Source organism: Coffea eugenioides, chromosome 8 (genome assembly GCF_003713205.1).
Source record: "Coffea eugenioides isolate CCC68of chromosome 8, Ceug_1.0, whole genome shotgun sequence".
Lineage (NCBI taxonomy): Eukaryota > Viridiplantae > Streptophyta > Magnoliopsida > Gentianales > Rubiaceae > Coffea > Coffea eugenioides.
The window spans coordinates 2,995,129-3,007,756 of record NC_040042.1 but is presented as its reverse complement, the minus strand read 5'-3'; the positions used below and the strand labels follow the sequence as shown (position 1 = coordinate 3,007,756).

General features: G+C 37.0%; 1 protein-coding gene and 1 pseudogene across 1 annotated transcript; both read right to left on the bottom strand.

Moving 5' to 3' along the window:
* Positions 1-3,135: 3,135 nt before the first annotated feature.
* LOC113779501 lies at positions 3,136-3,628 on the bottom strand (annotated as a pseudogene).
* A 1,197-nt stretch (positions 3,629-4,825) lies between these two features.
* LOC113779500 (putative 3-phosphoinositide-dependent protein kinase 2) lies at positions 4,826-5,651 on the bottom strand. The gene is made up of 3 exons (XM_027325085.1): positions 5,484-5,651; positions 5,057-5,203; positions 4,826-4,906 (listed from the first exon to the last, which is right to left on the bottom strand). Exons 1-3 carry the CDS (start codon positions 5,649-5,651, stop codon positions 4,826-4,828), a joined length of 396 nt encoding a protein of 131 aa, XP_027180886.1.
* Between the last annotated feature and the right edge of the window lie 6,977 nt (positions 5,652-12,628).

Below are 12,628 nucleotides of genomic sequence, written 5' to 3'. Positions count from 1 at the left end.
CCATTGTTCCTTGACTAGAGTGAAGAAATTAGTTCATACCAGATAAAAAGAACCCATGTAAAATTACGGCAATAGTTGCGGCCGTCGTCCCCAAGAATTTGGGAAAATTCAATTCACTTGAAGGAATAAAAAAAGCAAAGTCATAGAGGATGACTTAGACTTCCTATGGCTCCTGACACACGAAGGAGAACTACTACCAAAAAGCAAAGGAAGGAAAAGTCAAAAGCTAAGCTATGTAGTCCTCTCTGTTTTCTACTTTATTTCCTATCTAAAAACCTACTCTAATGCCCTACACTACTGTTCGGTGTTCCTTTTTGAAGAAAACGGAGACTCCCCAAGCTTGCTTCTTCGGTTCTCTTTTCGGGAACTGATAGGGTGTTAATTGTTAGTAATTTTATTATTAATTTTCCCCTTTGTCCTTGCCAAATATTATTTAAATTGTTAATATATACTTATTTTTGGTATCTGGACGTAATTTCAGGGAATGGAGCAGAAAACTATCAAAAAGAAAGGAAACAAGAGACAATTGGGCTAGGGCCCACCTTTTGTACTTCATTGGCTCAAGTCCTACGGGAGATAGCATTAGTAATCTTTTTTTTTTTGGCTTCTAAGAGGATCATTGGTGGGGACCACGAGAGGAGAAAAGGCTTTTCTTCATTTGGCCTTTAAGAGAAAGAACGTAGAGAGGCTCAAGACAAGAAGAAGACTTCGGCAGGCTTGTGCTACTTCGTGGGGACCAAAAAACTACATTTTCGGCTGCTGATGAAGAGAAGACTCGTACTTGGAGTCCTACTATCAATAGGAAGCAATGAGCAATTCGGCAGGGCCCCACCTTTTTGTATTCTCTTCTCTTAATTCGGCAGGGCATTCTTCTAGTAGTTTTTGGACTCTAAATTTCGGCGGGGACCACGGAGAGAAAGCATTAGGGATTAGTCATTTTGGCTTTAAAAAGAAAGAAACGTACAAGCGGCTATATTCAATAGTTTTAGTTTAGGCTTTTAGCATAGTTTTAGTTTTCTTTTCTGGGCTCTTTTGATGGCCTGGACCTCAGTGAAATTACTTGAAGATTTTCTCATGAGGCGTGGCTAAGTTCGTCTAGTCGAGGAACAACGGAGGACTTGGTTCTACTAAATTTGTGAGATCGAATTAGTTTTTATTTATTTCCATTATTCACTGGTATTCGTCTATCTTCTGCTTTATGTTCATATGGTTGTTTTATTATTCGATTATCCAGGGCCCGGATTCTAGATTAATTCAATAACCTGAAGTCAATTAGGGTAGTTAAATCCGTAATTGTTTAATTATTCTAAACTGGTGGCATGGCATGATTGGGTTTGTGTCAGGGAGATAGACAGGCTAACTTAAAGAGACCCTCGTAGCGTGTTGATTAGTTAGAATTAGGCTCTTCTAATTATTCATGCAATTAGGGAATTGAACTTCTATGGTCGTACCTAGGGTTGTTTCCTGATTAGAGAAATAGTCAACGGTCGTACCTTGGCTATCGACAAATTGAGAAAGAGTTGGTTGTTTATCGCGTGTATGACAACTATAACTAATTTATCAGATAGTAACTGGAATAATCCTTGCATCTGTGATCGAATTAAGTGAACCATCTCCGAAGTTGTCCCTTGGCTAGAGTTCGTCCATTATTATTTTTATTGTGATAATTAGTTATTTGAGTTGTATTTATTTTATTTTATTTTAATTTATTCCAAGTAATTTAGTTACTCTCATTTTCAAAAACCCCCCATACTTCGGACTCTAAAAGAAATAAATTATCCCCAGTCCCTGTGGATTCGACCCTGCTTATCACTATCTACAGAAATTATATTTTATTTAAGCAGGTATTTATTATTGCACAGGTTTGACACCCTGTCAGGAACCCGCCCAAAAGAGGAAAAGTTTTCCTCTTCCAAAAATGCCCCTGAGATACGCGCTGTGACTTGGACTTCTTTTCTTTCAAATTGACACTTGTTATCATATTTTCGTTCCACTCCCTGAAATAATATACAAATTGCCAAAAGTGAGTAAAATCTAATAATTAATTCACATCGGGTCAGGTAATAGGAAAAATTAATTATAAAATAAACGATAAATTACAGCCTATCAGATGATAATGAATCAATATCCACCATGCTCGCAAGGAGACAAGGTAATGCGTCTCATCGCTCCACACTTTGACAGAGGACTTACACTATTGGTTCAAGTCAACAAAGTTGAAGGCCTGCAGATCAAGAAAAATAATAGATGCGTGCTTACATAACTTCCTAGTTCTAGTTTTTTGGTCATGTACTGGAGGAGGAGTATGATGATGCAAGAAGTCAGGGAAAACAAGAAAAATTGTCAGAGAGGAAGAAGTCAATTTCTAAGTGATAGAGCAATTATTGGACACCTTCTGCGCTGTTATTTTGTCATAATTTTGGCTACTTACTATGCTAAGTATTGAGATTTTGCTCATATTTGATATTTGTATAAATTGTAAGTGGTTGGTGTCAAAAGTAATCTCTCAAGGCGAATTTCTAGAAGACTCTTTATTTCATGATGTGCCCACGCCAGAAACTGAAGAGTTACACCTAAAAGACGGATCCCACATATTGATAAAAGGAAAAGGTGGGAAATTAGAAAATAAAGGGCTCGTGGGCTGCGGAGGTGCAGAGGATAAAAACTTTATTCCTAGAGAAAGTAGAGTCTAGGATGTTTTCCTTTCTTTTCGGCGGCTATCTGCGGCGATTTGGAAAGCCAGATTCACGTGGGATCGATAGAATAGTTTTTAGTTTTTCTCTCCTGTCAGACAATTTTTACTCTCTACTTTTGGCTTTTGTATGACTTTCTATTAGACCTTTTATTTTTACTTTTTTTGCTCCAGTACGAATACGAAAACCCAAAAAGAGAAGCAAGACTTTTCATCTGTTCCTTCGTTAATTCATTTTTCTCAATTCTTTGGCAATTGTGTGGATGGAATTAGGGGTGTACATCGCATTCGAAATCGGTAAATCAAAATTTTTCGAAATTTGGACATGGATTTTCTCGATCGATTTCGAATGCAAAATGGCCAATTTCGATTTCGAATTCGATTCGGAATTGAATTCGGAATTCGGTGAATTTCTAATTCACCAAATTCAAAAACATGTTTTCTCAAGATATATTGGGGAACCAACTCAGCAAAACCCTAACCATCAAAACCCGCTGTATTTATCCAGCCATGTTGCCATCCCAGCTGCAACCACGGTGAACAGCGTGTTCAAAGTTCCAGTGAAAGCATCTCGAATTGCGGCGAAAAAAGCTAGGGTGGCGGAGTGGACTAAAGGCTCTAGCAGGCCATGAAAGCCCTTTAATTGCAAGCCTAAATTGAGAACCTTTGAGGCCATTAGAGCGAAAGCCAACATCGTAGTCACCGTCCTAGTTGAACCAGTGAGCAAAGATAGAGTGGGGTTCTAGTAACCGGAGGTTTTGGCAAATGAGTTATTGAGGAGGGTCAACGAGGAAGCTGTAATTATTGCCTGCTTTTTAGGTTTTGCCAGAGAGAAGGAAAGCCGCAGAGGATAGTTGCAGCAGTGAGGTTGTTTGGAGAAATAATGGTAGGTTTTCGGAGGATTAAGGTCTGAGAGGCTATTAGGGAAGAAGCCATCTGGTTTTGGTTGGAAACGAAATCTCCAGATTCTGAGGACTGTGGAGTTGATTCTAGATTTGCCCAAGCCGTCTTTCTTCAATTGGGCTTGCAAGCCTTGTCTATTCTTTATTTATTCCAATAGTGGTACTTTATTGTTAAAAAATATTATATTATATATATATTACAAAACGAAATCCAAATTATATTTCTGATTTCGATTTCCTATTTCGAATTCCTATTCGAAATCAGTAATTCCGATTTCAAAAATTATATTTTCAAATTCGACCTGATTTCCACAAATTTGAAATCGGAATTACCGAATTCCATTCCGAATTCGAAATTTCGAATTCAATTCAAAATCGGCCAGTAAATCGAAATTTTTCGACTTTGCACACCCCTAGATGGAATCAATCAAACCATGTAAGATTGATACGATGAGAAGCGGCTAAGTTTCTCCTTTATCTAAAGGTCGACGCGAAGGCGTGGTCCATAACGTCTGTAAAATCTAATCAAACTTTTGCTATTCCTTTCGATCCGTTACTATTCATGCTTTTCCTGGATTAACTATTTATGATTATTTTATTAATTGAGTAGTAACGGCCGGATATTTAATTTAATCTAATAGCCTATTGTCACGGTAACTAAATTGAATCCGTAATTGTTCGTTTAGTTAATAACTAGTGACAACCATCATAATTGGCTTTATGTTAGAAAAATATAAGATCTAGTTTAAATAAATCCTCTTAGTGTGTTTATTGGTTAGAGTTGAATTTTTCTAGTTTTAATGCAATTGGGTAATTAAATTCCTACGGTCGTACCTAAGGTTGTTTTCTAGTTAGAAAAGCAGACAACAGTCGTACCTTGGCTGTTGAAAAAGTAAGGAAAAGCTAGCTGTCAGAGCTTGTTGATGGCTATAACCAACCTAGTGACGAATGAATGAAATATCTTTGCATCGATGATCATTTAATTGGAACGTGCCTGAAAAGTTGATCCTTTGGGTGGAATTTTACTAATTGTTATTTTTAGTGAATTGTACTTGGTGAGTTAGCTTTTGAATTTTATCTATTTTATTTCATTTTCATTCCATTAAATATCCCCCAATTTCGTTCTATCGACTTGGGAAAAGACAACTTCCTACTCGTTCCCTGTGGAATCGACCCTACTTGCCATTGTATGCAAATTTAATACTTTTATAGACAATTCTGGTATATCGGATCAAACAAATTTTTCGACAACATGGTGAATCAAGAAATCCATTGCATACCTAGGGTCCCTGCTCCAGTACTTAGATTTGTCCTATAATTGATTGTGGTGATAATTAGAACATTTTAATAATTATTATTGCACAGGCTCGATACCTGTCACTAAGAATGGACATAAAGTCAATTTCTAAGATATGAATTTCCTTATTTTGGGTAAACAATTTTCTAAGTTGCCTCGCAATACGTGAGAAGCAAGAACATCTATAGCATTCATCCTGTCTCTGGGAGAATCTTCTGTGCAAGCTACAGCTATTCTCACAATAGACGTTATGCCCTCCAACTTTTCAGCGAAGTGTTGATAGCCTGGCTTGAGCAAGTTTGCATCTACTACCTGAGATACTACAGTTGGCAATTGGCACACAACTTTTTACCCAGTTCCTTAGACATGTATCTGAAAACATTTCATCAATGGGCTTCAATCTAGCAAAAACTTCTATCAACATGCTTCTGTAGCTATAAATGTCAGATCCCATTGATACTAGTCCTTCTAATCCATACTCTAAAGCGGAAATTGTCCAATGGATCACGTTTTCACACAATTAGAACAGAAATTTTGAGTTTAAATCTCTAAGAAACAAAATGGAGGTATTTGGAAGTAATTGGAGCTTTACCTGGTCCAATATAGACAATATATTTGGAACACCAAAATTAGTCACACAGGCAACCATATCTTCATTTAGAAGGACATTATTTGGCTTCAAATCACAGTGAATAACGGGAATTGAGTAACTACGATGGAGGTGCTCCAAAGCGGATGCCACATCTATCAGCGCATTCATTCTTTGGATGATACTTAAGCAATTGTTGTAAGAATACAACCACTTCTCAAGTCAAGGCTCCCATTGGGCAATTAATCAAGTATTAATCTCTTGAAGTCATCATTAGAGCATATACCGATGACTTTGGTCAGATTTCTGTGCCTAAGACTGCGTAAGACTTCACATTCTCTGGTGAAACTCTTGAATGAATATTCCAATTGTAAATTGAACACCTTTATGGCCACACACATTCCATTAGCTAGAATCCCTTTGTAAACAGATCCAAAACTTCCTGTGCCTAGTAAATTGCTTTCATCATAACCATCGGTTGCTTGTAGGAGTTGATAATACGAAATCCTTCCTTTTGCTGTCAAGGAGAACAAATTAGTTCCATTAGGAACCTTCTTCTTCTTTATGTACCCAACGAACAAAAATGCAAAGGCTACACCAGCAATTATTGTTGAAGCTCCAAACACTATCAATTTAGTTTGAAGCACTTGCTTTGTCATTGATCTGTGAATTGAAGGAGTTTGGCTTGCTGGAACATGAAACCTAGATGATCCACATAATGCATCAATGGAGATAAAAGATTCACTAGTGAAATTCTTGAAAGGGCCGTTAGATGGAATTTGCCCCTGTAAATAAGTGAAAGAGACATTGAAGTAGTTGAGAGATTGAAGTGTTCACAATAGGTCCAAATATTCCAAACTTAGCATGTTACTGATTGACTCAGGAATGGTACCTTTAAAGTTGTTATATGCCAAAGAAAGAGGATTCAAGTTTTCTAAATCTCCAATTCTGCTGGGAATGTTATTTGCGAACTGATTCTGTTGGAGAAACCGGGTAATTTTTCACTCAAAAAATTCAACTAGGGATTTAAACCGATTCAGTAATTCCCAGGAAAGATCATTAAAACAATCTCCTTAAACAGAATTACCACTCCAAGTAAATTTCCAGAAAAGGCTGAAGTGATCACAAGCGGTCCCACTTAAAATCCAGTCTCCTAGATAGAATTTACATGCACGGTGTATTATCACAACTAGATCCGTGTATACATAAATAATATATACACACGAATAAGAAAATACAACCAAATGAACCATATAAAACACTACAAATAAACTCGACAAATATATTGAATACTATACTACAATAGAAAAGAAATTACTAAATAAATGCGGAATAAATAAAAGAGATAAGGAAAAAATACACCCGAAAAATTGATAACGGAGTTCGGCCAATTTTGCCTAATCTCTGAGTACCGCTCAAGCGACCCGTTCTTATAAATTTTGGGAGAAGAAAGAATTATAAAAGAATTACAAAATCCTTTTTGATGTAATTCTTTTGTTGGTTTTTAATACATTTGAATTGAGGAGGAAGAGTGTTTATTTATAACTAACAAACACCTCCCTTCAAAGCTAAGCCACCGATGTGGGATTAAATGTTTGCCAAAAACGTCAACAATTGTGGGCTTGAATTACTGTTACAAAAGTCAATAAATCTCCACCTTGGCATAATTTCTAGTCCCACCAAAAAATATAAACCTTCTCACAAAAAATAACAAACGGTCCTTGCGGTGCTCCCAAATTTGCATCCTCAGGCGCTAACTCAAACGTGTAGGATGTTAACCAAATTTAGAGAATGTTCAAATTTGGCTCTTGTAACCACCTTGGTCAGAATATCTACAGGATTCTTCATAGCTCGAATCTTCGAGAATTTCCCGCACGAAATAATAGTGAATATCAATGTGCTTCATTCTTACGTGCAAGACCTGGTTTTTCGCTAAATGAATAGCACTTTGATTGTCACAAAATACGTCAATGTGTTTTTGACCAATTTCCAAGTTTTCAAGCAATCTTTGAAGCCAAATTGTCTCCTTCACAGCTTCAGTAATCGCCATATACTCTGCCTCCATTGTAGACAAAGCCACCATTGACTGCAAAGTAGACTTTCAACTAACTAGCACCTTGGCAAATGTGAACAAGTAGCCAGTTGCCGAACGTCGCTTATCCAAGTCGCCTGCATAGTCAGAATCACAATATCCAACTACACATTGATCAACTGATTCATCCTGTTCAAAAACTAATCCAACATCTACAGTATTTTGGATATACCGTAGAATCCATTTCACAGTTTGCCAGCGACCCTTGCCCGGATCATGCATAAACCTGCTTACTACACTAACTGCCTGTGAAACGTCGAGTCTCGTACATACCATTGCATACATCAAGTTACCAACTGCATTAGCATATGGGATTTTCCCCATGTACTCTCATTCTTCATCCGTCTTTGGAGATAATAGGCTGCTAAGTTTCAAATGAGGAGGAAGCGGAGTACTTACAGGTTTTGAATCTTCATTCATGCCAAAACGTTGTAGTACCTTCTTTAAATACTGCTTCTGTGTCAGACAAAGCTTGCCTGTCGTTCTATCCCTGCTTATCTCCATGCCGAGAATCTTCTTGGCTTCTCCCAAATCCGTCATCTCGAACTCTTTACTCAACTGAGCCTTCAGTTTATCAATTTTAACTTGGCTCTTTGATGCTATTAGCATATCATCAACGTACAAAAGTAAGTAGATGTAGGAATTATTTTGTAGTTTGCGCAAATACATACAGTGATCGTATTTGCTTCTTGTGTACTTCTGATCCATCATGAACTGGTCAAATCATTTGTACCATTGTTTCGGTGATTGTTTCAATCCGTACAACGATTTGCTCAGTTTATAAATCCAATCTTCTTTACTAGCAATTTTGAATCCATCCAGTTGAAACATATAGATATCCTCCTTTAAGTCACCGTGAAGGAACGCGGTCTTCACATCAAGTTGAACTAGCTCCAAATTTAACTGCACTACCAAGACCAACAAAATTCTAATAGAGGAATGTTTAATAACTGGAGAAAATACTTCATTATAATCAACTCCCTCCTTCTGAGCAGACCCTTTAACCATCAATCTTGCCTTGTAACGAATATCATTCTTGTCAGGAAATCCTTCATTTTTTGCAAATACCCATTTGCATCTAATTGCTTTCTTGCCCTTCGGTAGTTGCGTTAACTTCCACGTCTTGTTCTTCTAAAGAAATTGCATTTCTTCTTCCATAGTATCTTTTTATCTACCATCTTCTGTACTTCGAATTGCTTCAGAAAAGGTGGATGAAACATCATCAACAATTGGAAGTGCATAGGCCACTATATCAGCAAAACGAGCAGATTTTTGAATTTCTCATCTTGGCCTATTGACGGCAATTGACTCTTGCTGCTGTTGAGGTTCTTGGATAGAAACCTCTTTCTCATTTGACTCCTTTTTTGCCATAGGAGAGTCACTGATGGTGCTATTTACTTGGCTCACTATTATTTACTCAAACCCCACCTGTTTCGGCGTACACTCCACCTGTTGCGGAGTACCACTGGTCCCAACCTGTGTTACCTTATTCAACATGACAGATTCATCAAAAGTAACATCTCTGCTGATAATGATCTTCTTTACTTCTAAACACCACAAACGGTATCCCTTAACACCAGCATTAAAACCCATAAAGAGAGCATTCTTTGCGCATGGATCCAACTTTGATTCATTTACATGATAATATGCAGTAGAATAAAAAATACGCAAAAAATCATAATCTGTTGCAAATTTTTCAGACCATACCTTTAATGGAGTCTTGCCACCTATTGCAGATGATGGCAAGCGATTAATGAGATGTTGAGCGTATGTCACAGTTTCAGCACAAAATTTTCTATCTAACCCAGCATTAGACATATACAGCGTACTTTCTTCACTAGTGTCTTGTTCATACGTTTTGACATCCCATTCTGCTGTGGTATTCTTCTAACTGTGAAGTACCAAACTATGACGCACTCTTGGCATATCTTCTGAAAGGGATCACTCTTGTATTCTTCACCGTTGTCTGTTCGGAGAACCTTGATCTTTCTTCCCATCTGATTTTCAACCTTAGCTTTCCATTTAAGGAAGATCCCGAGCACTTTATCTTTGTTATTCATTATAAACACCCATACTCCCCTGAAAAAATCATAAAGAAAAGTGACAAAATAGTATTTACATCTGAATGCACATAATCCAAAATACCCTTGATATTATGGATGCCATTGCCAAATTTCACTCTTCGTTATTTTTCCAGAACACAATGCTCACAAAATTCTAATTTACAAGTTTTCATACCTTTCAACAATCTTTGCTTGGCAAGATTTTGCAAGGATTTTTCATCAGTATATCCCAATCGCATATGCCACAATTTTGTTGTCTTTGCATCCTTCTTGCTACTGGAAAATGTTGCTGCTGCTGCTGTCCCAACAACTGTATTACCTTGATAGTAATACAGATTATTATTCTTTACACATTTTAACATCACAAGTGCTCCCGAAATTATTTTAAAAATTTCATCTTGCATCTTCACTTCCAAGCCTTTAGACTCCAAGAGTCCCAAGGAGATGAGATTCCTCTTCAAATTCGGCACATACTGAACATCTTTCAAGTTTCTGATAGATCCATCATGATTACGCAGTTTGATTGAACCTATCCCAACTGTTTTACATGGATAGTCATTTCCTATGTAAACAACTCCACCATCAAGTTTTTCAAATTCAAAGAACCACTCCTCCCGCATGTACCTGAATCCAAAATTTACTCATCTGGATGGGATGTTGAAGGTGATACAGACAAAGAGAAATCTGATTCCGCATCACTTTTGCACTTTGCAATATTTACGTCTTGCAGAGTTTTCCCTTTCTTCTTCAACTTTGGACAATCTTCCTTCCAGTGCCCTTTCCCAGATAGAAAGCACACTCATTTTTGACAACTCTGTTTTTCGATTTGGACTTTCCTCTTCTCCCCTTTGATTGATTTTGTGGACAACCTCTTGTCACTAACGTTTCATCTGCTGTAACTACTTTATTCTTCATTTTATCCCGCTTTCTCAATTCATTACTATACAAAGCAGAACATACAGCATCTAAAGCCACATTTTCTTCCCATAAAGTAACGTAATTTCCAAATGTTCAAATTCATCAGGAAGGGATGACAACAAAATCAAAATCAAATCTTCATCTTCAAAATTTACATTTAAATTTAACAGGTCTGCTACTAATTGATTAAACATAGTGATGTGTTCATTCATAGTAGTACCTGGTTGGTAATCGAATCAGAACAATCTTTTTTTCATTAGGAGTTTGACAGGGTGTCAGCCTGTGCAATAATAAAAATCTGCTCAACTAAAGTTAATTTCTGTAGATAGTGGTAAGCAGGGTCGAATTCACAGGGACTGGATATAGCTGTTTTTTTTCAAATTCACAGTAACAAAGGGGTATTTTTGTGCAGAAAATGACAATCAAAGAAATTCAAATAACATCTAAGAAACTATTAAAAATTAAATAACAAGTTACTAAAGTCAAATGAATGATAACTAATGATCTAATCAAGAAATAACTTCAGTAATGGTTCACCTAATTGATTATCGATGCAAAGCCAATTCCAATTGTTTACTAATAAATAGGTTATAATTGTCAAACAAACGATGACAGCCAACCTCTCCTTACTGTGTCGGTGATCAAGGTACGCCCATTAATCACTACTCTAATTGGGAAATAATTCTAGGTACGCCCGTAGGATTTAATTTTTCAATTGCCTTACGTATTAGAAAGGCCCTATTCTAACCAAATAACACACTACTAGGTTATTTTAGATTAGCCCGCGTATTCTCCTGACACAAACCCAATCATGCCAGTTGTCATTATCTTAGAGCAATTAAACAATTACGGATTTAACACCCTAATTGACAATAGATTACCCAATCAACTAATTATCGAGATCCAAAACAATCAATTAATTGGACAATCATAATCACTGTAATCAGAGAATATACGAATACTAATAAATAAAAGGAAAAGATAAAATTAAATCGATCTCACAATTTTTAGGCGAACCAAAGCCTTCGTTGTTTCTTGACTGGAAAAGGGGATTTAGTTCATCCCTGACAAGAGAGACCTACACAAAATTGAAGAGAAAGCAGCGGCCATTGTCCTTAGAAATTGGGAAAACTCAATTCGTCCGAAGTAGTGATACGAAGAGGGATTCTGAATTGACATACGTAGAAGGAAAAGAAATTACTAAGAACCAAAGAAAAGTCAAAGAGCAAAAAGCAAAGAAAAAAAGAATCATCCAATGCATTCACGAAGGAAGCAACAACTACTAAAAGTCTCCACTACCAAAAGCTAAAAAGGAAAAGTCAAAGGCTAATCTAAAGTACTCCTCCTAGTTGTCTACTCTATTTCCTCTTTCTATCTAATGCCTAGCCACCGTGCGGTGGCTCCTCCCCCGAGAGGAAGAAGAAGTTCCAGCCCTTCGTTCCTTTTCCTCTTTTATGCTATCTTCCGTAAATTACCAAAAATGGTCACGTCTTCTTGTTCCAAAAATGCCCCTGGATGCTTGCTACTCGAGCTCTTTCCTGATGATTGCTAAATTGGCACTTGTTATGGTGTTTTCGATCAAACCCCTGAAATAAATGCAAATTGCCAAAAGTGAATAGAATCTAATAATTAATCCACATTAAATCAGGTAATAGGAAAAATTAATAATAAAATAAATGATAAAATTGCAACCTATCAGAGTTTATTCTGACCACTTTTCTTCAGAAATTTCTCCTCCAATGCCCTCCACAATTTTCATGCATAAGTCTCATTCTTGAAAGCATACTTTTGCTCTTTGGACAAATACAATCGAATTGTTCTGCATGCTAACTGATTTATGGTACTCCACTCCTTCTCTTCTATGTCATCTGATTTCTTTTCTTCAATGACAATATCAAGACCCTGTTGAAAAAGGAAGTCCATGACTTCGCCTTGCCACATGTCGAAATGGCCAGTACCATCAAATGTCTCCACCGCCAGCTTCAAACTTGACATTGGAATCCTCGACCATGTGGACGAGAAAATCGATGCCCCAGATGTAACTCTTGATGTGGAATCATCTGATGCTATTACAG